Source organism: Heterodontus francisci, chromosome 12, assembly GCF_036365525.1.
Source record: "Heterodontus francisci isolate sHetFra1 chromosome 12, sHetFra1.hap1, whole genome shotgun sequence".
NCBI lineage: Eukaryota > Metazoa > Chordata > Chondrichthyes > Heterodontiformes > Heterodontidae > Heterodontus > Heterodontus francisci.
This window is the reverse complement of record NC_090382.1, coordinates 44731492-44759336: the sequence shown is the minus strand read 5'-3', so window position 1 is coordinate 44759336 and position 27845 is coordinate 44731492. Positions and strand designations below refer to the sequence as shown.

The 27845-nt window shown below is 46.5% G+C and overlaps 1 protein-coding gene across 5 annotated transcripts in view; it reads right to left on the bottom strand.

The window, feature by feature from the left end:
• The window catches only part of LOC137375842 (biorientation of chromosomes in cell division protein 1-like), a 64123-nt gene extending 48406 nt beyond the window's left edge, over nucleotides 1-15717 (bottom strand). For 4 of the 5 annotated variants that reach the window (XR_010976074.1, XR_010976075.1, XR_010976073.1 and 1 more), the window contains exons 1-3: nucleotides 15474-15717; nucleotides 8289-8413; nucleotides 3442-3629 (exon numbers count right to left, since the gene is read on the bottom strand). Coding sequence is in view for 1 of the 5 variants with exons in the window: in XM_068043380.1 (XP_067899481.1) it covers nucleotides 3442-3629; nucleotides 8289-8413; nucleotides 15474-15593 (433 nt within the window). In the remaining 4 variants the exon portion in view is untranslated. Of the gene's footprint in view, nucleotides 1-3429; nucleotides 3630-8288; nucleotides 8414-15473 lie in introns of all 5 variants that reach the window. The other variant, XR_010976076.1, reaches the window with a different exon arrangement.
• Between the last annotated feature and the right edge of the window lie 12128 nt (nucleotides 15718-27845).

Sequence of the window (27845 nt, the reverse complement as noted above, 5' to 3'; positions counted from 1 at the left end):
TCTAGGAGGGTCCCAGCAGATTGGAAAACCACTACTGTGATGCCCCTGTTCAAGAAGGGAGGGAGACAAAAAGCAGGAAACTATAGGCCAGTCAGTCTAACATCAGTTGTTGGGAAAATGCGAGAGTCGATTATTAAGGAAGAAATAGCAGGACATTTAGAAAAGCTTAACGTAATCAAACAGTCACATGGTTTTGTGAAAGGGAAATCATGTTTGACAAATTTGCTGGAGTTCTTTGAGGATATAACAAACAGAGTTGATAAAGGAGAACTGGTAGATGTAGTGCATTTGGATTTCCAGAAGCCATTCGATAAGGTGCCACATAAAAGATTATTACATAAGATAGGAGCTCACGATATTGGGGGTAATGTATTAGCATGGATTGAGGATTGGTTAACTCACAGAAGACAGAGAGTCGGGATTAATGGGTCTTTTTCAGGTTGGAAAGATGCAACTAGTGGAGTGCCACAAGGATCAGTCCTGGGGCCTCAATTATTTACTATCTATATTAATGACTTGGAGGAGGGGGCAGATTGTAATATATCCAAATTTGCTGACGATACAAAAATAGGTGGGAGGGCATGTTGTGATGAGGACATAAGGAACCTGGAAGGGGATATAGATAGGTTGAGTGAGTGGGAAGAAACATGACAGATGGAGTTTAATGTAGGAAAGTGTGAAGTCATGCACTTTGGTGGGAAGAATCAAAAGGCAGACTATTACTTAAATGGAGAGAGACTCCAAAAAATTGCAGCACAGAGGGATCTGGGTGTTCTTGTGCATGGAACACAAAAGGTTAGCATGCAGGTGCAGCAAGTGATTAAGAAGGCAAATGGAATTTTGGCCTTTATTGCTAGGGGGTTGGAATTTAAAAATAGGGAAGTCTTGTTACAACTGTACACGGTGTTGACGAGGCCGCACCTGGAGTACTGTGTACAGTTTTGGTCCCCGTATTTAAGAAAGGATATACTAGCATTGGAGGCAGTTCAAAAAAGATTCACTAGGCTGATTCCTGGGATGAAGAGGTTGATTTATCAAGAACGGCTAAGCAGGTTAGGCCTTTATTTATTAGAGTTTAGAAGAATGAGGGGTGATCTTATTGAAACATACAAGATTCTGAGGGGGCTTGACAGAGTAGATGTTGAGAAGATGTTTCCACTAGTGGGGGAATCTTGAACTAGGGGACATAGTTACAGAATAAGGGGACACTCATTTAAAACTGAGAAGCGAAGGAATTTCTTCTCTCAGAGGGTAGTGAGTGTCTGGAATTCTCTACCCTAGAGAGTTGTGGAGGCTAGATCACTGAAAATATTTAAAGAGGAGGTAGATAGATTTTTGAAATATCGGGGAGTTGAGGGCTAATGAGGAGCTGGCACGGAAGAAGAGTTGAGGTCTGGGGCAGATCAGCCATGATCTTATTGAATGGCAGGGCAGACTTGAGGGGCCGAACAGCCTACTCCCGCTCCTATTTTTTATGTTCAAATGTTCAATGGCTCAATACTCATTTTATCTCTTTTCCGTCTCTTTATGGAAAGCATCTTGGCAAGTTTCCCATGATAAAGACACTATAAATGCAAGATACACGGGTTCTTATTCCTTACTATTATACACTGAATAAATCTTTCAATATCCACATTCATATGTAGAGATAATGCAAACAAAAACCCATGGTCATAAAAACTCACTGCTAGCACTTCAACACCATATGTAAAATATACTGCATTGGGAAACTAAGAGTGTAAACAACTATACATCATACACAAAGTAGAATATTAAACAATTTAGAAAACTTTCATATGTTTTCTATCAGGAAATATTAACGCCAAATGAAAAGTAGTTAGAATAAGCCCCATCTTGATAAGGACATGATCAGCACAGTGTTCCGAATAATGGCAAGGTGTACCAATTAGTTTGTAGGAATGTGGGAAACAGTATCTATGCAAAAACAGTTTCTCTATCGTTGATACTGACTTTACTTACACAGAATGAAGAAACTGGGAAGAATTCATTGGGCTGAATTTTATTGAGCTCCTGACGTGAGGCTCCATGGGGTGCTGGAAGACCGCAGCGGCCTGCCATGGAGCCCGACGCCGGGATTGCTGGGCCTGATCTTCCCAGCGGTGATGAGGCTTCGTGACGGCCACTCCCCGCCGCTCAGTGACGGGACCCAACTTAAAATATTGAAGTTCACTTTACGATTGCATTTAAATACAATTCCCCGCGATCTTACTGTTGGATTTGGATCTTCAGTGTGACGGGCGGCACTCGCACCTTCACTTTCCCGTCCAGGGAAAGCTGGCACGACTGAAATGGGGAAGATGGGATCAGAGCATTTTTAGTGTAGCGGGGGAGGCGGCGGAAAAAACGGGGTCAACTTTGCATTTTTAGTATGTGGGGGGAGGGTAGGGGTGACCTCTACACTTTTTGCAGTTGGGATGGGGGCGGAAAAAAAAAAAGTGGGATCAACTCTGCAATTTCAGTGTATTGGGTGGGGTGGGGGAATAAATGGACCAAATATTTATTTTCAGTGTGGGGGGGGGGCGGTAACTCTCCATTTTCTGAGCATGGCTGACAGCCCTTTAAGAATGGCGCCAGCGCCTGCACAGAGACAGCTGACGTCGTTCACAGCGTCGCCAAGGCCGCCCCCACCACGTGATTGGAGGTGCAGCTGTCCTGCATATTTAAATGAGCCGTGGGCCCAAGAGCGTGTCGGCTGCCATTTTTTTCGCCTGTCACCACTCCCAGTGGCAGGAAAACAAAATTTAGCCCATCGAAACCACTGCTACTTCACAAATAAAAAGAAAAAACTGCAGAAGCAACATGACACATCTGGTGATTGGGAATAAGTGCACAGGGACGGCTTTTAGTAAAAATTCTGCAGCCAAACACAAGGCCATCTGGAATTATGAATCTAAATTTTGATATGGTGGAAACGGGTGGCACAGCAGATTAGACAATGGCCTTCCAATTCTAGCCAAGCCTGTTGGGATGAAAGTCTCCTGTCTGTTGGATGTGAAAGAAGACAGGCAGTCTCAATCCAGAAGAAAACTGTCCCTAATTTGACACGAATTGGCAAAGTTACTCAGACATCACAGATCATTAGAAATGCATCAAGGGGAATGTCCTGTGGATAGGTGGGCCAGATAAAATGTCTTCTCCTGCTTGAAACTGTTACTGTGCAGAATTTACTCTGTAATTGGTATCTGACTGGGTGTGCTTGATGCTGCACTGGATGCCTGAAATATATTGCAAACCTAGGCAGTCCCTTTGTTTATATGGCAACTTGAAAATATAAGCCTAGCATTTTTACTGTTATGTATGATGATCTTTGAATGGATTTAAATATTGACTTTTTCCAGTGTGGAAATGATGTACCAAAAAACAAATGACAAATGAATGCAAAAATAGAAAAATAAAATGATACGAGACCTCAGGGTGTACCTGAAGCTGGAGCAGAGAGCTCCTGTTTCTCAGGTTCTGGAGGTGGATTTGGCACAACTTCTTCATTCATTTCTGTAGCCATAAATTCGTGAATCGCTTTCTCTATCTGTGGTTTAAATATGTGATACAGTTTCGGATCCACGACCTGAGAAATAATTCTGTCCACACCTGATTCCAACATGCCTGATCTGGAGTACATAAATTATGGTAAAATTATTTAATGCCCTTATAGGGTAAGCTTTTCTGCACCAAGTGCTTAGACCAGAACTATAATAATTTTCCATACTGCATTAGAGAGACTACAAGGATAACTACATGCATCTAATGATATTGCTTAACACTGTCACCTCATTCTAAAAGTAAAATTGAGACCAACAGTTGCAAAAATGTTCCTGTGACTAGGGCTATATAGAGAAACTGGGGAAATAATTTTAGCAACAATGTCATTAAGCAGACAGTGCAGATACTGTTGTAAACTAAAAGCACTCATTTTTCTTAAACTAGTTTGTGCTTATTTGTTATCACTACAAAAGATTTGCTAGTATCAAAGGTGCTAAATAAATGCAACTTGTTAGAATTGAATCTTATATTGGAAATTAAATCTTCGGAGTATTTGTCCAACACAGTGTCTATGGTTTAAGTTAGTAAATGAGATAGTTTCTACTTATCCTTCCATATTGAATGCCATATAAAAATCAGAAAAAATCCTTACTTCTAGGGACAGACATTGTGTGGTTAATACTGAACGCACTTAGAGCTAAATGGGGGGAAAAAAGTTGGCAAACAATTTTCTTTAAGCTGTTTACTTGAATACTAATTAATCATCTAATTAAAGAAAGATTACAAAATGGGCTAAAGAGAAAGATTATAAAATGCACGAATGGTTCCTTCCATGTTTCTATCAGAGAGAAGATGCTCAGTGAAAATACTGAGTTCCTAACCGAGGTCACAATACATTTTACATATCACTTTAGAAGTACCATTTCTTCAGCAGACTGATGTGATTTTACTAAGATAATTAGTAAGTTCAAATACATGAACAGAGCGATTGAAATATAAGCAGCGTAACAAATCCACATACTAATACTTCTACAAGTAACAGCAATATTTTCTGAAAAATGGTCAAAACGATCAGTGAAATTTTAAAAGGAAAAAATGTGTCAACAGTGTGATGTTTGAGATGTCTGACGACTTTTTTTGGAAGGGATGAGGGAATGAATTGCATTTCAGAAACAATTACAAAACTAAGATTTACATACTAATAACTATTAAACTATTAGGCCAATGTTATTTTCTTGGTATTCAGTGCAAAGTACCACCCTCCTTTATTTCATTTAGCCAAGAGTATTTTTGTTGAACCCTTCAGAGAAATTTAACATTCTAGCCAGAGTTTGCTTGTTATACTCAATGATATTTCTAAGTACCTTTTTATTGTCCTTAGCTGTAAAACTGATTGAAACATTTTATTCCAAGCTTAAAAAGGAGAACATTTCTGTAGAGATTAACTTATAAACAAATAAATTTGGAAGCTATTGGCTGAAACAACTTGCTCTCGGCCCAAGACTCACAACCAAGCAGTAAATACCAGTACTTTGTTGATGGCAATCTTAGACATCAAAAACGTATATATTAAAATGTATTCATATTAATGGTTTTCAATCATATAAGTTTAGTTTTTATGCTCTTGCAATAATAAAAAAGTTTTAAATGTTAACCCATTAACCGGAGAAACCTGCTTCTCCACACCTATCCTATCAAATCCTTTTAACATTTTAAATACCTCATCAGATCACCCTGCAATCTTCTACACTTAAGGGAATACAACAGCAAATTGTATTTATATAGTGATTTTAATGTAATCAAACGTTCCAAGGTGCTTCACAGAGGTATTATAAAACAAAATATGGCACTGAGCTATATAAAGAAAGATGAGGGCAAATGACCAAAAGCTTGGTCAAAGAGGTAGGTTTTAAGGAGTGTCTTAAAGGAGGAAAGCAAGGTAGTGTCGGAGAGGTTTAGGGAAGGCTCAGGGCCTAGGCAGCTGAAGGCATAGCCATTAATAGAGGTGAAATTTAACTTGGGGATGCTCAGAGGAGCAATATTTAATTGGAAGAAATTTCTGCTCACCCAGTAGCGGATGTCAGATAAGCAGTCTGACAATTTAGAGATTGTGGAGAGGTTCAGCGTGCTGGTGGCGAGGTAGAGCTGGGTCACATAAGTGTATATGTGGAAAGTGTTGTTTTGTTTTCGGATGATATCATCTAGGGGCAGCATGTAGATGAGAAATAGGAGGGGTCCAAGGATAGGACCTTGGGGAACACCAGAGTAACTGTGCAGAAATGGAAAGAGAAGTCATTGGTGGCAGTTCTCTGGCTCCGATTAGATAGGTAAGAATCGAACTAAGCAAGTGCAGTCCCACCCAGTTAGACGACAGTGGAGAGGCATTGGAGGAGGATAGTGTGATCAACTGTGTCAAATGCTGCTGACAGGTCGAGAAGTATGAGGAGGGATAGTTTGCCTTTGTTACAGTCACATAGGATGTCATTTGTGATTTTGACAAAAGCTGCTTTGGTACTGCAGCAAGGGCGGAAACCCAATTGGAGGGTTCAAACATTGAGATGGGCATGAATTTGGAAGGTGACATGTTCAAGGACTTTGCAGAGGAAAGGGTGGTTGGAGATGGGGAAGTAGTTTGTAATGATGGAATGGTCATGGTTTGGTTTTCATGAGAAGTGGAGCTATGATGGAAGATTGGAAGGAGAACGGGACGGGATCAGAAGAGAGAGGGCTGTTAACAGTATCAGCTAACATGGGAGTCAGGAAGGGAAGTCAGATGGTCAGTAGTTTAGTGAAAACAGGGATGAGAGGGCAGGAGGGGGTTTCACGGACAAGGTGAGCTAGGCGTGTATGAGGAGAGGTAGGAGAGAAACTAGAAAAGGAAACAAGTTCAGGAGCAGGATGGATGCGGGGATGGGGCTAGGGGAAGGAAGAGAAGTGACAGAGGCTGCTGATCGAAATGGTCAGAGGACAAAGAAGTCCATGAGCTTCTTGCATTTGTCGTTGAACGTGAGGATGGAGAAGGGCTGCAGTAAAGAACCCAGGAGTTACTTTTGCATTCCAGAATCATCCTAGAATAGTAAGCAATGCTCGCAGACAAGAGCAGAACCTGATAGTGCTTCATGTGGTCCAGCCAGATCTGGCAGTGACTGGCTTACTCAGTTGTCCACCATATCCATTCAAATCTACATCTCTTAGAATTAAGGGAGTGGAGATGAGGGCCAGATCAGGGTGAGAGAATGAGTGATCGTTTTAATGGGGGCTATGGCGAGGGTAGAGGTGAGAGTGTGGTTGAGCAGATCAGTAGCTGCAGGAACGTCATGGCAAATGGAGAGCCAAAAGCTAATCAATTGGGAATTTGAGTGCGCAGTTCTTAGCGAATTGGTGAGGAATTTTTTTTTCCAGGGTGAAAGTAGGGTTTGGAGGGGAAAGGAGGATGTAGGTAAACAGCGATACAAGAGATCAGAGATGGCCTCATCGGAGACTGATACTATGGGGGTGGTGAGGCCACGCAAGGTCAAACTGGTGGCCAAGAATACGGGTTGGGACATTTACATGGAGGATGAGATTAAGGAAAGAAAGGAGGGCCGAGGAGAGAGAACATGAAGAATTGAGATGGAGATTAAAATCACCTAGGAAGAGAAGTCACTCAGTGCAGAGGCTGAGGGAAGAAATCAGTGAAGATAGTTCATTTTGAAAATTAGCATGAAACTTGGGTGAATGTTAGGGAATCAGGATTTTAAATGAGAGGTGAGAGGGTGGAATATGATGAGATGCTTAAAGGAGGAGAAAGTGCCAGAGCAGTAAGGGGACAAATCAAGATGAGATTTGGTTTTAACAGCCACTCCACCACGACAGTGAAAGGCATAGAGAGGCGGGGAACCTTCAGTTAGTGGAAAGGTTTCATCACCCTATAGCCAGGATTCTGTCAAGTCCATGATGTCAATGCAATCATTCATCATAAGCTCATGGATTGCAAGGTCTTTGTTCGCGAGTGAATGAACATTCTGGAGGGAAATGCAGAGATGGGCAGTGATAACTGGACCACTTGCAGAATCCTTAGCGTCAGTAATGGAAAGGATTAGTTGGACAGGAGAGTGGTAAGATCCGCCCCCTGCCGGTGTGCTGAACGGGAAGGCTGGTGAGAGAGCAGGATGGGGTATCCGGGGTTTCTGCTTGTAAAGAGGCAGCGCCGAGTGCCTCGATGGACTCTTCGGAGGATACTGAGAGGCACAGAGGGAAGCTATAGGTTTATCTAAGAACGAGTCAAGCCTTGGACGGCAGCAGGAGAGTAAGAAGGTTGAGGAGTACTGAAGGGTTAAGTTATAGATTTGGAAAGGCATTCTACCCGTGGGGAAATGAAAGGAAGTATAACGACTGATCAGAAAAGTCTAGGACGGGCAGAGAGAAAGAAGTAAAAAAGTAAAACAAGCCATGTTTATTCAATCTGTCCTTATAATTAATTCTCTAAGCCCCAGCATCTTTCTGGTGAATCTGCATTGCACTGCCAAGACCAATATATCCTTCCTGAGGTGCTTTGCCCAAAACTGAACATATCTAGATAGGTTCTGACCAATTTTTTCAAAAATCTAGAAATAAAAAACTGCCATCAGTAATAGTGATAAATCTGTCCAATTGTGCTAAAAAACCAATAAATAATTTGGGCCATAAAGCGAAGAGGAAAGCATTTCCTAACTTGATGGAGGTGCAAGACAGATAGCATGAAAGTAGCCAGACTAAGAAATAAAACTCAAAGCTGTAAAACGATTTAAATAAAATAGCGTACTCACTTACAGACCCTCTGTCGGAGCTCATTACGCAGCTGATTTTTGTTAAGGCTTGGATTCCACTCGTGATTAGCCAAGTGATTGGACACAAAATTATCAACTCTCTGTCGGAGATTCTGATAGGCTGGCTACATAGGTTCACAGAAATTGATTAAAACAAAGCATATAAATATTAATAGTTTAAAAGTACATGCACAGTACCTTTTCTACATTGAGCACACAATCAAAACCCCATTCATATTTACTTCATGCAAGTAGCACTTTCTTCAAACAGCACATGGGTTTATTAAGCAAGATTCACAGTCAGTGCTTTTCCTCAGATAAATTTCTTAGCTGGGTCAGAGCCTTAAAAAGGGAGCAAATCTTCTCACATACCACTTCAAAGACAATCATGATGTAGATGATGCCCAAAAGCAAGTAACCTGGGCATCATCTTAACCACACAGGAACATAGTGCATTAGCACATTGAAAACAAAAAGGAAAAGACTGCAAAAGGAATGTTCCGGAACAGCCTACAATCATCTTATCCCAGAAAAAAAAAATCTATAAACTCACCCTAAAGCTTCCTGTTCAAGACCATCATCTCTGCAACATTTCCAAAGATATGCACAGACTTATATGGTTATAATTTTCAGATACTCAAAGATAAATACAATGTATGGCATAAACTGGAAGGTAGATTTCAAAAGATACCATCAACTTTTTTTCACTTATGTTCAGATCCTTCACAAGGCCATACCCGTTGAAGTTCAACATTACTAAAGTGGCTTTTATACCTACAGTGGGGACCCGGAGGAGCACTCCTGCTGCTCTGAGCCCTGAAATTTATTTTTAGGGCGGCGCAGTGGTTAGCACCGCAGCCTCACAGCTCCAGCGACCCGGGTTCAATTCTGGGTACTACCTGTGTGGAGTTTGCAAGTTCTCCCTGTGACCGTGTGGGTTTTCGCCGGGTGCTCCGGTTTCATCCCACAGCCAAAGACTTGCAGGTTGATAGGGAAATTGGCCATTATAAATTGCCCCTAGTATAGGTAGAAGGTGGGGATGTGGTAGGAGTATGGGATTAGTGTAGGATTAGTATAAATGGGTGGTTGATGGTCGGCACAGACTCGGTGGGCCGAAGGGCCCGTTTCAGTGCTGTATCTCTAAATAAAAAAATAAATAAATATAACAGAAATTCAAATGCAAGGTAAAAAAAATAATAATAATTTCTGGCCATTTATAGTTGAGGAGTGGAGCGAGCCTTTGGCATAGTTGTACCTGTCCCTCAAACAGAAGGTGAAAGCTTCAAGCTCTGCTCCAGACAGTCCCCATCAGTGGAAACTATATGATGGTCAATATATACTGGGCTGACATCCAGCAGGATATTCACGTTCAGATGGAGTGACCACTTACTAAGTGGTTGTATTCCTACCCAAGTCAGAAGGGTTAGGTTTAGGCCCCACTTCACACCTCCCAGTGAACAGACTGACAGTTCTGAATACTGGGTTGACAGCCAACAGGGATAGATGGGGTTCTTTAGTCTTGGTTGTAGCCCAGCCAAAAGGCGGCACTCAAGGTAAAAACTGTGAAGGAGGCACTGGGAAGCCATCTTAGATAGTTCCCTAGTACGTGATTCAAGATTCCCATGTGACACTTGCTGCGACCTGCCCGAGGACAGAACACACTGAACTGATATGGTGTACATCATTAATTCTACGAATATGTTCATGGCGTGCTCCTCGTACAGTTTTAAATTAACCCCCATTTAAACTGTCCGAACTCGCTTATTGATTTCAGACTAGATTCCTGGAATTGGTGAAGGCAGCATAGCTGCACACTAACTATTTTATAAATATAAAATTGGATCCCAGACAGGGATGTATATCTGACCACCCCATCATCCCTGTGAATGCACTGATTATCATCCAGTAACCTTTATAAATATTTGACACAAAGCCCAGGCAGACTCAACTGTAGATAAATACAGACAGAATTAGATAGATCTGCATGCTTGTGCAATGGCTCCAAAATCATTTTACTGTAATATATACACATATCGAGGCTGTCTCAAACAGTGATAAATAAAACACTGTGGAGCGAATGCAACACAATAAATATCTTGTACTGCTGGTTGCAACTTATTAGAGCTGACAAGTCAGTCTATTGTAGGGATGCTAAATTTTTACTAGTAACCAATTGAAAGACTATTATTTCTCACTAACCTACATGCAATCCTAACTCCAAAGAAATTGAATATACTGAGAACCTCAATTCAAAAGTTAGTTTTCACCTGCTTCGACCATCCCTACGTTCAGTGACTCCCCTGGATTATTTAAGGAAGATTTTTTAAAACAATGTGGAAGCAATGTAAAAGAAACAGCTGGCAGTAAATTTAAAGGTAGTATTGTAATCTGCTGACACTATAAACCACTTCAGCTTTACTCTAACAATTTATAAAGTGGTTCAAATTGTTTATTTGAATTACTGCTGGTTACATACAGTCTACCATCTGTTATATCCTATCTAAATAACCACCCCCTCCCCCCCTCCTCAAATAATCATCCTTGACAACCCTTATCTATGGGCTGCAGTTATAAAATCAATTTACTGTTACAAACAAAAAACATCTCAATATAGTTAACCCTCTAAGAAGTCAAAGTCCTTCAAAAGTTTTTGAAGAAGTTTTCATATTTTCTACTTCTGTATTAAAAATATCCATGTTACAGAGCACTTCAGTTCTGCAAAAGATTTTGCAATATTCACTGAGAAAACACTATTTATGTCCTCATTTGTTTACAGATAGAACTAATAGGTTCAATATTTAAAGTGTGTCTGACACGTACAGAGGATACTGGAAGGCTGTCAGCAAATTGCTACACACTATTTCAACTCAGTAGCTTGGAGGATGATAAATCAGAAGAGCAAAAACTCAAAACAGTTTATATCTGTCAGCTGAACTCCCTATTGGATTACTACATTCCAATTCACTGACAGTCTAATACTATTTATACTTAAACAGTGAAGTTTAAACAAACAGCATTAACAGCCATTAGTTTACTGTCACAGGCTGTGAGATTGAATATAGATACTTAAATTTCTTTGTTGCACAACTTCCTGCTCACTACCATCTGCACGTGATTGAGATCCTAAAACCAATCACAGCCTCTCGACAAGGGGGCAAGTCTCGAGGGGGCGGGGAGGGGCGGAATCGGGTGTCAGGCCGGGGGTGGGAGGGGGGAATCGGGTGTCAGGCCGGGGGGGGGGGGGCGGGGGGAAAGAATCGGGTGTCAGGCCGGGGGGGGGGGGAAGGGGGGAATCGGGTGTCAGGCCGGGGGTGGGAGGGGCGGAATCGGGTGTTAGGCCTGGGCGGGGGGAAAGAATCGGGTGTCAGGCCGGGGGGGGGGGGGGATCGGGTGTCAGGCCGGGGGGGGGGGGGGGAGGGGGGAATCGGGTGTCAGGCCGGGGGTGGGAGGGGCGGAATCGGGTGTTAGGCCTGGGCGGGGGGAAAGAATCGGGTGTCAGGCCGGGGGGGGGGGGGAAGAATCGGGTGTCAGGCCGGGGGGGGGGGGAAGAAACGGGTGTCAGGCCGGGGGGGGGGGGGGAAGAAACGGGTGTCAGGCCGGGGGGGGGAAGAATCGGGTGTCAGGCCGGGGGGCGGGGGGGGGGGAAGAATCGGGTGTCAGGCCGGGGGGGGGGGGAAGAATCGGGTGTCAGGCCGGGGGGGGGGGGGAGAATTGGGTGTCAGGCCGGGGGGGGGGGAAAGAATCGGTGTCAGGTCGGGGGGGGGGGGAAAGAATCGGTGTCAGGTCGGGGGGGGGGAAGAATCGGGTGTCAGATCGGGGTGGGTGGGGGGGGGGGGGAAGAATCGGTGTCAGGTCGGGGGGGGGAGGGGGGAAGAATCGGGTGTCAGGTCGGGGGGGGGAGGGGGGAAGAATCGGGTGTCAGGTCGGGGGGGGGAGGGGGGAAGAATCGGGTGTCAGGTCGGGGGGGGAAGAATCGGGTGTCTGGTCGGGGGGGGAGGGGGGAAGAATCGGGTGTCTGGTCGGGGGGGAGGGGGGAAGAATCGGGTGTCTGGTCGGGGGGGAGGGGGGAAGAATCGGGTGTCTGGTCGGGGGGGGAGGGGGGAAGAATCGGGTGTCAGGTCGGGGGGGGAGGGGGGAAGAATCGGGTGTCAGGTCGGGGGGGGAGGGGGGAAGAATCGGGTGTCAGGTCAGTGGGGGAGGGGGGAAGAATCGGGTGTCAGGTCGGGGGGGGGAGGGGGGAAGAATCGGGTGTCTGGTCGGGGGGGGAGGGGGAAGAATCGGGTGTCTGGTCGGGGGGGAGGGGGAAGAATCGGGTGTCTGGTCGGGGGGGGAGGGGGAAGAATCGGGTGTCAGGTCGGGGGGGGAGGGGGAAGAATCGGGTGTCAGGTCGGGGGGGGAGGGGGGAAGAATCGGGTGTCTGGTCGGGGGGGGAGGGGGGAAGAATCGGGTGTCTGGTCGGGGGGGGAGGGGGGAAGAATCGGGTGTCAGGTCGGGGGGGGAGGGGGAAGAATCGGGTGTCAGGTCGGGGGGGGAGGGGGAAGAATCGGGTGTCAGGTCGGGGGGGGGGTGGGGGGGGGGAGAATCGGGTGTCAGGTCGGGGGGGGGGTGGGGGGGGGAGAATCGGGTGTCAGGTCGGGGGGGGGGGGGGAAGAATCGGGTATCAGGTCGGGGGGGGAAGAATCGGGTGTCAGGTCGGGGGGGGAAGAATCGGGTGTCAGGTCGGGGGGGGAAGAATCGGGTGTCAGGTCAGGGGGGGGGGGGAAGAATCGGGTGTCAGGTCGGGGGGGGGGAGAATCGGGTGTCAGGTCGGGGGGGGGGGGGAAGAATCGGGTATCAGGTCGGGGGGGGAAGAATCGGGTGTCAGGTCGGGGGGGGAAGAATCGGGTGTCAGGTCAGGGGGGGGGAAGAATCGGGTGTCAGGTCAGGGGGGGGAAGAATCGGGTGTCAGGTCGGGGGGGGAAGAATCGGGTGTCAGGTCGGGGGGGGAGGGGGAAGAATCGGGTGTCAGGTCGGGGGGGGAGGGGGAAGAATCGGGTGTCAGGTCGGGGGGGGAGGGGGAAGAATCGGGTGTCAGGTCGGGGGGGGGGGTGGGGGGGGGAGAATCGGGTGTCAGGTCGGGGGGGGGGGGTGGGGGGGGGAGAATCGGGTGTCAGGTCGGGGGGGGGGGGAAGAATCGGGTATCAGGTCGGGGGGGGGGAAGAATCGGGTGTCAGGTCGGGGGGGGAAGAATCGGGTGTCAGGTCGGGGGGGGGTGGGGGGGGGAGAATCGGGTGTCAGGTCGGGGGGGGGAAGAATCGGGTATCAGGTCGGGGGGGGGAAGAATCGGGTGTCAGGTCGGGGGGGGAAGAATCGGGTGTCAGGTCAGGGGGGGGGAAGAATCGGGTGTCAGGTCAGGGGGGGGGGAAGAATCGGGTGTCAGGTCGGGGGGGGGGGAAGAATCGGGTGTCAGGTCGGGGGGGGGGGAAGAATCGGGTGTCAGGTCGGGGGGGGGGGGAAGAATCGGGTGTCAGGTCGGGGGGGGGGAAGAATCGGGTGTCAGGTCGGGGGGGGGGATGAATCGGGTGTCAGGTCGGGGGGGGGGAAAGAATCGGGTGTCAGGTCGGGGGGGGGGGAAGAATCGGGTGTCAGGTCGGGGGGGGGGGAAGAATCGGGTGTCAGGTCGGGGGGGTGAGAATCGGGTGTCAGGTCGGGGGGGGGTGAGAATCGGGTGTCAGGTCGGTGGGTGGAGGGGAGATTCGGGTGTCAGGTCGGGGGGGGGGGGAAATCGGGTGGTCGGGCCGGTGGGGGTGGGGGGGAATCAGGAGTCAAAACGGTGGGGGTGGGGGGGAATCGGGTGTCAGGCCTGTGGGGGGGGGGGGGGAGAATGGTGTCAGGCCGGTGGGGGGAGAGGGGGGGTCGGCTGTCAGGCGGGGGGGGGGGTCGGCTGTCAGGCGGGGGGGGGGGGGGGGGGGTCGACTCAGGCGGGGGGCGGGGTCGACTGTCAGGCGGGGGGTGGGGGGTCTGCTATCAGGCGGGGGGAGGGGTCTGCTGTCTGGCGGGGGGAGGGGTCTGCTGTCTGGCAGGGGGGGTCGGCACCCTCAAGGGGGGTAGGGCGGGTCAGGTGGACAGGGGCACCCTCGGGGTGGGGGGGGTAGGGCGGGTCAGGTGGACAGTGGCACCCTCGGGATGGGGCGGGTCAGGTGGACAGGGGCACCCTCGGGGTGGGGGGGGGGGTAGGGCGGGTCAGGTGGACAGTGGCACCCTCGGGAGGGGGCGGGTCAGGTGGACAGGGGCACCCTCGGGGGGGGCAGGTCAGGTGGACAGGGGCACCCTCGGGGGGGGGGCGGGTCAGGTGGACAGGGGCACCCTCGGGGGGGGGCGGGTCAGGTGGACAGGGGCACCCTCGGGGGGGGGCGGGTCAGGTGGACAGGGGCACCCTCGGGGGGGGGCGGGTCAGGTGGACAGGGGCACCCTCGGGGGGGGGGCGGGTCAGGTGGACAGGGGCACCCTCGGGGGGGGGCGGGTCAGGTGGACAGGGGCACCCTCGGGGGGGGCGGGTCAGGTGGACAGGGGCACCCTCGGGGGGGGGGGCGGGTCAGGTGGACAGGGGCACCCTCGGGGGGGGGGGCGGGTCAGGTGGACAGGGGCACCCTCGGGGTGGGGGGGGGGGTAGGGCGGGTCAGGTGGACAGTGGCACCCTCGGGAGGGGGCGGGTCAGGTGGACAGGGGCACCCTCGGGGGGGCAGGTCAGGTGGACAGGGGCACCCTCGGGGGGGGCGGGTCAGGTGGACAGGGGCACCCTGGGGGGGGGGGCGGGTCAGGTGGACAGGGGCAACATCGAGAGAAGGGGGCGGGACGGCTATGCGCGTCAGCAGGGCGGGGACACTCTCTGGTCTCTGTTGTCTCTTCCTGGTTCAGTTATGCCAGATGGAACCCGGAATCACCGCGTGCTCTTCACGGAGCAGGCGTCACTTCCGGCGGTTTAAAGGCCGCGGCCTTGGGCCATTGGATTATTGTTGGGCAGAGCAGTCCGGCTTTTCACTGGGTGTCCCGGAATTGACAGTACTCCATACAGATTGAAATTAGCCCGGTGCCTGTGGACATCAATACCGCGGGGCTTGAATAGCCGGTCGGTCGGGAGGAAAGAGAGCAGAGAAAACCTTACCCACCGGCCCGCCGCACTCAGCAGCCGTCTCTCGCTCTCACCTTGGTGTCGACATCAGCCAGACAGTCTCTCCGGAACTCGTCAAACAGGCCGCGGCTCTTCAAATGATCCACGATCATGGCGATTAAGTTAGGGTCATCAGGCGGCAGGTTCTTGGCCATGCTGAGCGGGCGGGTGATGAGAAACGCAGATTTTTTTTTTAATAAAACGAAGGTTAGCAGGAAAAACGCGTTTCTGAATTGCACTCGGATTCGCTTCAAGTATTGTCCCTACTTCCGCTCTGTCGCCGTGACGTGCTGGAGCGAGCACGCGCATTTGGGCGACGCCGCCTTGTTTTCAGGGAAATGTAGTTTTTTCGCTTAGAGTAGCGTCTGCGCCCTATCACTACAACTCCCAAATGGCCATGCGAACAATCAGTACTGACCAGCCTTTCATAACTGCGCGTGCGCATTGGTCTTTTTTCATATGGCAAAATCGGAATTAATTGTTGCCATGACTGGAAGATGTAGACCGAAGTTTTTGAAACGAAAAATTGACTTGTCAACACCCACTTATTTTCAGTGACCGCATTCATGCAAAGCAAAAAGCTCTCAAACAGCTTCAAATAATGTTGATACCCACCCGCCTAAAAATAATGCTCACTCTAAAAATGTACAATTGAAAAGGTGACGGCATAAGTAGTTTTATTCAAGTTCAGAATTTTTCATACATAATGCAAAGTTCAGTTTTTTACCTGTGAAAACTTAATTTCCTTATAATCATTTAGATGATAGTAGTTTTGAAGTGCGGGAAGATTGAATAAGAAGGCTTTGATGTAGACAACTCTTTTGTACAATAAGAAATATCCATAGCAGCTCATACAAAGTGTAACCTGCAGATTGACAGCAGATGGAGCAAAAATAGACTTCTTCTTTGGCCTCCTTGTCTCGGGAGACAATGGGTAAGCGCCTGGAGGTGGTCAGTGGTTTGTGGAGCAGCGCCTGGAGTGGCTATGAAGGCCAATATTAGAGTGACAGACTCTTTCACAGGTGCTGCAGATAAAATTGGTTGTCTGGGCTGTTACACAGTTGGCTCTCCCCTTGCGCTTCTGTCTTTTTTCCTGCCATCTGCAAAGTCTCTTCGACTCGCCACACTTTAGCCCCGCCTTTATGGCTGCCCGCCAGCTCTGGCAATCGCTGGCAACTGACTCCCACGACTTGTGATCAATGTTACAGGACTTCATGTCACATTTGCAGACGTCTTTAAAGCGGAGACATGGACGGCCGGTAGGTCTGATACCAGTGACGAGCTCGCTGTACAATGTGTCCTTGGGGATCCTGCCATCTTCCATGCGGCTCACATGGCCAAGCCATCTCAAGCGCCGCTGACTCAGTAGTGTGTATAAGCTGGGGATGTTGGCCGCCTCGAGGACTACTGTGTTGGAGATACGGTCCTGCCACCTGATGCCAAGGATTTTCCGGAGGCAGCGAAGATGGAATGAATTGAGTCGTCGCTCTTGGCTGACATACGTTGTCTAGGCCTCGCTGCCGTAGAGCAAGGGACTGAGGACACAGGTTTGATACACTCGGACTTTTGTGTTCCGTGTCAGTGCGCCATTTTCCCACACTCTCTTGGCCAGTCTGGACGTAGCAGTGGAAGCCTTTCCCATGCGCTTGTTGATTTCTGCATCGAGAGACAGGTTACTGATGATAGTTGAGCCCTAGGTAGGTGAACTCTTGAACCACTTCCAGAGCGTGGTCGCCGATATTGATTGATGGAGCATTTCTGATGTCCTGTCCCATGATGTTCGTTTTCTTGAGGCTGATGGTTAGGCCAAATTTGTTGCAGGCAGCCGCAAACCTGTCGATGAGATTCTGCAGACACTCTTCAGTGTGCGATGTTAATGCAGCATCGTCAGCAAAGAGGAGTTCTCTGATGAGGACTTTCCGTACTTTGGTCTTCGCTCTTAGGAGGGCAAGGTTGAACAACCTGCCTCCTGATCTTGTGTGGAGGAAAATTCCTTCTTCTGAAGACTTGAACGCATGTGAGAGCAGCAGGGAGAAAAAAATCCCAAACAGTGTAGGTGCGAGAACACAGCCCTGTTTCACGCCACTCAGGATAGGAAAGGGGTCTGTTGAGGCGTCGCTGTGCTGAATTGTGCCTTTCATATTGTCATGGAATGAGGTGATGATACTTAGTAGCTTTGGTGGACATCCGATCTTTTCTAGTAACCAGGGCGGCACAGTGGCGCAGTGGTTAGCACCGCAGCCTCACAGCTCCAGGGACCTGGGTTCGATTCCGGGTACTGTCTGTGTGGAGTTTGCAAGTTCTCCCTGTGTCTGCGTGGGTTTTCTCCGGGTGCTCCGGTTTCCTCCCACAAGCCAAAAGACTTGCAGGTTGATAGGTAAATTGGCCATTATAAATTGTCACTAGTATAGGTAGGTGGTAGGGAAATATAGGGACAGGTGGGGATGATTGGTAGGAATATGGGATTAGTGTAGGATTAGTATAAATGGGTGGTTGATGTTCGGCACAGACTCGGTGGGCTGAAGGGCCTGTTTCAGTGCTGTATCTCTAATCTAAAAAAAAAAAAATCTAATCTAGTCTGAAGAGACCACGTCTGCTGACGAGATCAAAGGCTTTGTTGAGATCAATGAAAGCAACGTAGAGGGGCATCTGTTGTTCGTGGCATTTCTCCTGTAGCTGACGAAGGGAGAACAGTATGTCAATGGTCGATCTCTCTGCTCGAAAGCCACACTGTGCCTCAGGGTAGACACGCTCGGCCAGCTTCTGGAGCCTGTTTAAAGCGACTCAGGTGAAGACTTTCCCCACTACGCTGAGCAGGGAGATTCCACGGTAGTTGTTGCAGTCACCGCGGTCACCTTTGTTTTTATAGAGGGTGATGATATTAGCATCGCGCATGTCCTGTGGTACTGCTCCCTCGTCCCAGCACAGGCAAAGCAGTTCATAAAGTGCTGAGAGTATAGCAGGCTTGGCACTCTTGATTATTTCAGGGGTAATGCTGTCCTTCCCAGGGGCTTTTCCGCTGGCTAGAGAATCAATGGCATCACTGAGTTCCGATTTTGTTGGCTGTACGTCCAGCTCATCCATGACTGGCAGAGACTGGGCTGCATTGAGGGCGGTCTCAGTGACAACATTCTCCCTAGAGTACAGTTCTAGGTAGTGCTCAACCCAGCGGTCCATTTGCTTGCGTTGGTCAGTGATTGTGTCCCCTGATTTAGATTTGATGGTTGGCCCAAAAGCTCTCTTAATGCCATCATACGTTCCTCTGATGTTTCCGGTGTCAGAGGCCAGCTGAATATGACTGCATAGGTGTTGCCATTAGTCATTTGCGCAGCGCCTGGCTGTTCTTTGTGCAGCACTTCTGGCTGTTTTAAGTGCTACGGATGTTAACTCACTGGGGGCTTTTTTGTAGTTCAGCAGTGCAATGCGCTTAGCGGCTATGACAGGTTCCAGCTCTTCAAAATGAGACTGAAACCAGTCTGCATTCTGCTTCCCACCTTTGCCATAGGTGGTCATGGCTGACTCATAGATGGCGTCTCTGATGTGATGTGCTGTGAATATGCCATATTCAGAGCACTTACTTTGCTACTAATATTACTGTAAAGCCATTACCCCAAAAAATCAATTGGCAAGCTTCCCCACAAAAACAGCACGGAGCATTTAGATGGCAACAACTTGCATTATTACGTGTTTAGTGCCTTTAGTGTTGAAAAACATCCCAAGGAGCCTCACAGAGGAGTAATCAGGAATAAATGGTTGCTGAGCCAAAGAATGCAATATTAGGGGTGAGCAAAAGCTTTGTCAAAGAGATGGATTTTATGGGGGGTTTTAAAAAAGTGAGAAGGAACTGGAGAGGTAGTGGGGCTCAGGCTCGGAATTCCAGAGAGCGAGGGGCGCAGTGATTGAACATTTGGCCACTGATGATGAGGCGTAGGAAAGAGTGGATTGGAGAGTTTGTGTACCATGTAGATAAGAAAAGTGGGTGGGGGGGGGGTGGTGCAAGGATAGATCTTTTGTGGATTCTGGAGTTAACAAGGCAGGGGTATGAAGGGAAACCATTGTGGGTGATGCTCTGATTCTGATCATCTAGGTAAAATTGAAACCAAGCAAGAGCAATCCTGGGCCGGCCAGTAGCAGGGAGATGTTGGAGTAGTATGCTGTGGTCAACTATGACAAAGGCTGGAGAGAAGTCGAGGAGGGATAATGTATTATGATTATAGTCACAAGGGGTATTGTTTCATTGTTATGGCAGGGGTGGAAACCTAACAAACATGGAATTGTGGGAGAGATAGGCATGTATTTCGGAGGCAACAATAATATTTAAGGACGTTGGAGTTCTTAAGTACATTTAATCTCTGCACACTTCATCACCTCTACAACATACCATAATACAGCAGTCTCCTGTTTTACAAAAGGACACTATACACTGTGAACTATGTGTCAAAATTCAGCATACAACTAGAACTTTAGATGTCATTGCTAGTCCTGCACGTATTGATAGAATATGACAATTGACCATATATCACTAATTTATAAACGCGGTGGAGAAAACTGTATCTCAGCAACATTATCTTTGAATTTCATGTAAAGAACCACTCAGTCCACCTACTGATTCTGCAGCATCCGTATGGGAAGGAAGAACAGCAGGATGCTGAGGAAGAGTGGGAGCTATCAATCCTGCCAGTTGCCAGCCTTATGGCAGCAAATCATCAAGGAATTAATTTAATGAAAAGTAAAATTGGGCAGGGTGTATATAACATGCAGCTGATCCACTATTGCTCATTTTACCCTCATTGTGTACTTAAATTCCATTCATAAAGGATCATTCTGGTCTTGGCTTTACAAGCCCCATGTTTCCTTGTGGGTTTTACTGGGCCCTGTACACCAATGGGAGTCTGGCGGAACCCAGTGGAAATAGGCAGAGACCAAGCTACACTAGATTCCCACAGAAAACAGGAAGGAAAAATTCAACTCATACTGTTTTCAGTCCAAAATTGGAGGTGCAATCCAGGAGACATTGGCCTAAGGCGCATTTGAAATTAGGCCTCGGGCCTCATCTGTATGAACCTGCTGAGGTGTGTGTGCCAATTGGGCATCCAATATTGGCAAGCAAAATCAAGGTGAACCCAAGGTTGTTTTATAATATTGGCAAGCGAAATCAAGGTCAACCCAAAGATGTGTTATAAATACATTAAGAGTAAGAGGATAACTAAGAAGAGAGTAGGGCCCATAAAAGACCAAAAAGGGAACCTATGTGTAAGAGTGGAAGGTGTTGGTATGGTTCTTAATCAACACTTTATGTCTGTCTTCACAAAAGAGGGGGACGATGCAGATATTGTAGTTAAGGAGGAAGAGTGTGAAGTATTGGATGTGATAAACATAGGGAGTGAGGAAGTATGAATGGGATTAGCATCCTTGAAAGTTGATAAATCACCAGGACCTGATTAAATGTATCCTAAATAAAAACAAGAAATGCTGGAATCACTCAGCAGGTCTGGCAGCATCTGTGGAAAGAGAAGCAGAGTTAACGTTTCCGTTAGGGTTCCGAAGAAGGGTCACTGACCCGAAACGTTAACTCTGCTTCTCTTTCCACAGATGCTGCCAGACCTGCTGAGTGATTCCAGCATTTCTTGTTTTTATTTCAGATTTCCAGCATCCGCAGTATTTTGCTTTTATTTAAATGTATCCTAGGCTGTTAAAAGAAGCAAAAGAGGAAATAGCGGAAGATCTGACTATCATTTTCCAGTCCTCACTGGATACAGGTATGGTGCCGCAGGATTGGAGGACTGCTAACGTACCTTTGTTTAAAAAGGGAGCGAGGGATAGACCAAATAATTACAGGCCTGTCAGTCTAACCTCAGTAGTGGGCAAATTATTGTAATCAATTCTGACAGACAGGATAAACTGTCACTTAGAAAGGCACAGATTAATCAAGGACAGTCAGCATGGATTTGTTAAGGGAAGATCTTGTCTGAACAACTTGATCAAACTTTTTGAAGAAGTAACAAGGAAGATAGATAGGGGAAGATATGGTCTACATGGATTGTAGCAAGGCTTTTGACAAGGTCCCACATGGCAGACTGCTTAAAAAAAAACCCATAGGATCCAGGGAAATGTAGCAAGTTGGATCCAGAATTGGCTCAATGGCAGGAAGCAAGGGGAAATTGTTGACGGGTGTTTTTGTGACTGGAGGGCTGTTTCCAGTGGTGTTCCACAGGGCTCAGTACTGGGTCCTGTGCTTTTTGTGTTATAAACGATTTGGATGTAAATGTAGGGGGCATGATCAAGAAGTATGCAGATGACACAAAGATTGGCTGTGTGGTAGAAAGCGAGGAGGATAGCTGTAGACTGCCGGAAGATAGCGATGGACTGTCAGGTTAGCAGAAAAGCGGCAAATGGAATTCAACCCGGAGAAGTGTGAGTTGATGCATTTGGGGAGGTCAAACAAGACAAAGGAATACACGATTAATGAGAGAATGCTGCGAGGTGTAGAGAAAGTGAGAGACCTTAGAGTGAATGTCCACAGATCCCTGAAGGTAGCAGGACAAGTCAATAAGGCGGTTAAGAAGGCATATGGAATCCTTTCCTTTATTAGCCAAGGTATAGAATATACGAGCAGGGAGGTTATGCTGGAACTGTATAAATCTTTGGTTCGGCCACAGTTTGAGTACTGTGTGCAGTTCTGGTCACCTCATTACAGAAAGGATGTAATTGCACTACAGAGGATACAGAGAAGCTTGATGAGGATGTTGACGGGACTGGAAAAGTACAGCTATGAGGAAACATTGGATAGGCTGGGACTGTTCTCCTTGGGACAGAGAGGGCTGAGGGGAGATCTGATTGAAATGTACAAGATTGTGAGGGGCCTGGATAGAGTGGATGTGTAGGGCCTATTTACCTTAGCGAGATCAGTGTCGAGGGGGCATAGATTTAAAGTGATTGGTAGAGAGATTAGAGGGGAGATGAGGAAATTTCTTTTCACCCAGAGGGTGGTGGGGGTGTGGAACTCACTGTCTGAAAGGGTAATAGAGGCAGAAACCCTCTACTCATTTGAAAGGTGTCTGGAAATGCACCTCAAGTGCCGTAACCTGCAGGGCTACGGATCAACTGTTGGAAGGTGAGATTAGACTGGGTGGCTCATTTTTGTACTGGTGCAGACACAATGGGCCAAGTGGCCTCTTCCTGTGCCATAAACTTTCTATGATTCTATATCTACCTGTCTGAAACCTACACTGAGTTGGTGTAAATAGTCAGTTTTTTGTTTTCATTCTCTAACTGTAGAAAAACTTCTCAATTAATAGAGTACATCATTTAAGTTAAAGGGCTGTAAATCACTGCACTTTAGAAGAGGACTGTGCTTAATTCTTGGGACCAGACAGACATTCAAAATTTTCACTCAGTTGTCCACTTGGTGGCAGCAGATTATCTTCTGTTTTCAGCACATTGATAGTCAAACCACCTATATAATCCTGTTTAAAACCAAAAAGTGCTGGAAATACTCAGCAGGTCTGGCAGCATCTGTAGAGAGAGAAGCAAAGCCAACTTTTCAAGTCAGTGTCCTTTCATCAGAACAGGTGGAGGGAGAATGCTGGAGGCAGGTGAATGGGTCTGCTGGTCAAGGGGAGGACTCCTGGTCAAATAAGTGAGCACAGAGGCAAAGGCAACAGAAGAAGAGCTCAACATCATGCCGAGCACGAAATTCATTGAGGTGGGGGTATAAGGGGATAAAATATATAATCCTGTTTCAATGTCTGATACTTGAAATACGAAGGAACTACCAAAGTCAGTTGGGACCTGTGAGTCAGTCTTTATTCTTCACTGGCATTTTGATTAAATACAGTTAACTGAAATCAAAATAAGTTCCAAGTCTGTCAACATTACAAGTAAATGTCTATTTCTGTATATGTGGTCAGGATGATCAAAGTGAGATCAGATTAGCGCCTGATTTTAACGGGTTTTTGAATGGGTTAAAATTCAGCCCATAATGTAGAGCAAGCCTCTTCCTAGTCTGCGCCAACAGTTACGTGCCTCTTACTGTGCACACCTGCTGTCCTTGTGGCCTTGTAATGTGACACTGTCAATTTAATGACAAGCTATGGATACTGTTGTGCTTTGGTCTCATAACTATTAAAATTTGTTTTGGCATATAGAATCCTTTTCGGGTTTTCAACGTTGGTTAGATGTATTCCTGGAGGTATCATCACATGGCGTCACACCTATGACCGCCTCAACTAGTCAAACACCCATTTTTCCCCATCTCTAATATTTTTATAAATAAACAAAAGTGTTCAAAGAGTTATAGTGAGATACAGCAGTGAAACAGGCCCTTCGGCCCACTGAGTCTGTGCTGACCATCAACCACCCATTTATACTAATCCTACATTAATCCCATATTCCCTACTACATCTCCACCTTCCCTCAATTCTCCTACCACCTACCTACACTAGGGGCAATTTACCAATCAACCTGCAAGTCTTTGGCTGTGGGAGGAAACCGGAGCACCCAGCGGAAACCTACACAGTCACAAGGAGAACTTACAAACTCCGCACAGGCAGCACCCAGAACTCAACCCGGGTCGCTGGAGCTGTGATGCTGCAGTGCTAACCACTGCGCCACTCATTTGTCTTAAAGTATGTTAATTTTTTAATGAAATGCTTCTCCTGGATTGTTCACAGTGGTGTCCTGGAAATCCATCATTAATTCCTGGCATGTCCAAGACAATCCAGGAAGATTGACATCAGAAAAAGAGACTTTCACCCCATTAACTTAGACTGCTTTCAAACCAAACTCCCAACAGTGAAAAGGCAGTGTTGTAACAGTAATGTTCCCACTTCTCTGCTAGTAGTTGAAGTTTGGATGCCTGAATCCTTCTAGCATACTTTTATCATATAACCAACCATTATTTGAGGCTATATACAGTGAGAGCCAGCATACCAGTTAATCATGACAGACAAATCATCACAGCTAAATCCGATTCTGCCCTCACCCAATGTCTACACACAGACACCCACTTCCAGCAGTTGTTACTGGAGAATGTTCCAGAGAGGGAATCTTGGCTAACTTTGACCTTTATTTTAGTGTGACATTTCTAAGGCCAATGATACTGCACACACAATTGTTCCAGATGACATCAGCTGACTCCTCACAGAACAAGAATCAAATCTGGGATCTTCCTGGTCAGTTTGAATCAGTATCACGCCACATGGTGCGATTGCACAACAAGCCATCAGTGTTGAACTAAATACAAAGCAACAGAAATGCATGTTATTTGTAGAACAGAACTGACTTGTCCCATGAGCATCAAGAGAATGCCAGGAGAAAAAATAGTGACATAAGAAACATAGATAACTTCTTTTCATAAGGAGTGAAAGAAATATTTAATTTCAAGTACTGGCTTTCCCATGAAGTACTGAGGGAAGCAATGGAGATAAAAAGAGAGACTGAAGGCAGCCAATGTCATGTTCTCAGAGAAATTTTTATGCAACACATATTTACCAGCTGAATAGTTGGCAATCTGTGTAACAATGTCCAGACAACCGTAAACTGTGAGATTAAAAAGTCAGTTATTCAGTGCTGATTATAACAGCTTTACTACATCATTCATTATTGAATGGATGTCTGGAAGAGGTAGTTCTGGCCAGGAACATTATGTACTGCCAGGCAGGCTGAATACTAATAGGACAGCCAGTGTAGCAAATTACAACGGGATCACTCAAATGTCATATTATGCACACATGGGGCTGAGTGTGAATATGGGGCCATTTCTGTCTATAATTACATTTCATTGTCATAGTCTCTACCAGGAGCTTCCAAAAAGCTGGTTACTTCTTTGAACTTACATGTTACATGTTCAACAAAAGCTAATGATTCATTCTTGTGCAATAATCATACCATATTGTTTTAAAATACAATGCTTTATCAATATTTTAATTTCTCTTAGACAGCAGGCTTGTAGGTATTGGAGATAGCAGACTTGAAAACATTTAAAACAGGGCGAGTCATTTGTATTATAGGATCTGAGAAGACAGAATATCATTGTGCATTTAGGAGTTATTTAAATGACAGGATGATTTTATATTGAAAATAATGAATGACTAGGTGTAATTATAAGTAAATGCTTTCATTGAAAGGTTTTGATGATATAATCAGCAGCAAAAAACAAACTCAACTGGTTTATAACCATTATTTTAATATTAAAATGACAGTGAAACCTTGACTAAGCTATCCTTAGGCCATCAATTAAACACTTTGCCAGCAACATTAGTTCTAACATTAGGGAATGACAGCATAGCTTTCAATATATTTTGCCATTTCCAGTTGAAGTGAGTGTTTTTCTGTATATAGAATGCAAGTTGTTGTTGTTCTATCCTTTACCCTGTAAGTGTTATATGTTGGTTTGTTACCTGTCACCTTATTTAATCTAGCCAGAGATAGTCTTAGTTTGTATTAGCTAAACATTAATCTTTATTGCATTATAACTATTTACACTCCACTCTAGCTTGTTTGACGCCACCAAAGCCATGCTGCATCTATTCTTGAGTGTCTTTCACATGTGATCTCTTACATCATCATGGTAGGAGCTATTCTTTACACTCTCTCAAGATTAACCCTTTCAGACCCTTATGCTACATCTCTCCCCCAAGACTTTATCCAAATATATATTTACATACAGTCACTTTTTTATTTACATACTACCCCATCTCCCCCTAAGTCTCTGACTTCATAGATTCAATCTGTCAGGAGACTTCACAACTCTTCCTGATCTCGTTGTTATCAGATGTGGAAGATTGGTAGTCTTGCTGTGATCTCTTGTGTCTTGACTTGGCCGGCCTTCATTGAAGTTTGTAGTATTCAGTGTTTTCTGAATTTCCAGTTCAACATCTGAATGTATGACCAATTGATGTTTTTGCTGTAAAGGAATACGATTCCTTCTATTTTTTTTCTTTTAGTACCTTCTGGAGTTCTTAGTAAATAAGATCGTTGTTGATTCTCCGCTTTCTGGAGAATTACTCCTCTGTTTCGGTCTCATACCCATAACTTCTGCCTCTCTGACAACTTCGGTAGGTTTCTGGTACGATATTTCCAGTTATAATTATAGGCTTGTTTCTTTTGATAAGACATTTCTTTGTCTTGTACTCTCTGATACATCTTGCTTTGTAACCCTGGAAGTAATTTCTTGGTTAGAATTTGAAGTTGCGTTCAGAGTTTTCTTCCCATTAAGAGTGCGGCTGGTGCTAATCTGCATAATAATGGAGTAATTCTGTAGGTCAGAAGTGCTAATTAGAAATTTTACTTTTTCTTCAACATTGCTTTAATGGTTCTGACTGCTCACTCAGCTTCTCCATTAGATTGTGGATACCTAGGAGAGCTTGTTAAATGTACAAATCCATATTTTTCTGCAAAGTGCATGAAGTAATCATTTGCAAATTGTGGTCCATTATTGGATACTATCTGATCAGGTATACCTTGTGTTGTGAAAATTTCTTGTAAAACTATTGATGACTGCTTCAGTTGTTGTGCACATCCATTTATCCTCGATCCATCTTGAGAAGTAATTGACGATAATTATTTTTAATTCATTCATGGGATGTAGGCGTCACTGGCTATGCCAGCATTTATTGCCCATCCCGATTTGCCCTTGAGAAGATGGTGGTGAGCTGCCTTCTTGAACCGCGGCAGTCCATTTGGGGTAGGTAGACCCACAGTGCTGTTAGGAAGGGAGTTCCAGGATTTTGACCCAGCAACAGTGAAGGAACGGCGATATAGTTCCAAGTCAGGATGGTGTGTGACTTGGAGGGAAACTTGCAGGTGGTGGTGTTCCCATGTATTTGCTGCCCTTGTCCTTCTAGTTGGTAGAGGTCGCAGGTTTGGAAGGTGCTGTCCAAGGAGCCTCGGTGCATTGCTGCAGTGCTTGTAGATGGTACACACTGCAGCTACTGTGCGTCGGTGGTGGAGGGAGTGAATGTTTGTAGATGGGGTGCCAATCAAGCAGGCTGCTTTGTCCTGGATGGTGTCGAGCTTCTTGAGTGTTGTTGGAGCTGCACCCATCCAGGCAAGTGGAGAGTATTCCATCACACTCCTGACTTGTGCCTTGTAGATGGCGGACAGGCTTTGGGGAGTCAGGAGGTGAGTTACTCACCTCAGGATTCCTAGCCTCTGACCTGCTCTCGTAGCCACGGTATTTATATGGCTACTCCAGTTCAGTTTCTGGTCAATGGTAGCCCCTAGGATGTTGATAGTGGGGGATTCAGTGGTGGTAATGCTGTTGAATGTCAAGGGGAGATGGTTAGATTCTCTCTTGTTGGAGATGGTCATTGCCTGGCACTTGTGTGGCACGAATGTTACTTGCCACTTATCAGTCCAAGCCTGGATATTGTCCAGGTCTTGCTGCATTTCTACACAGACTGTTT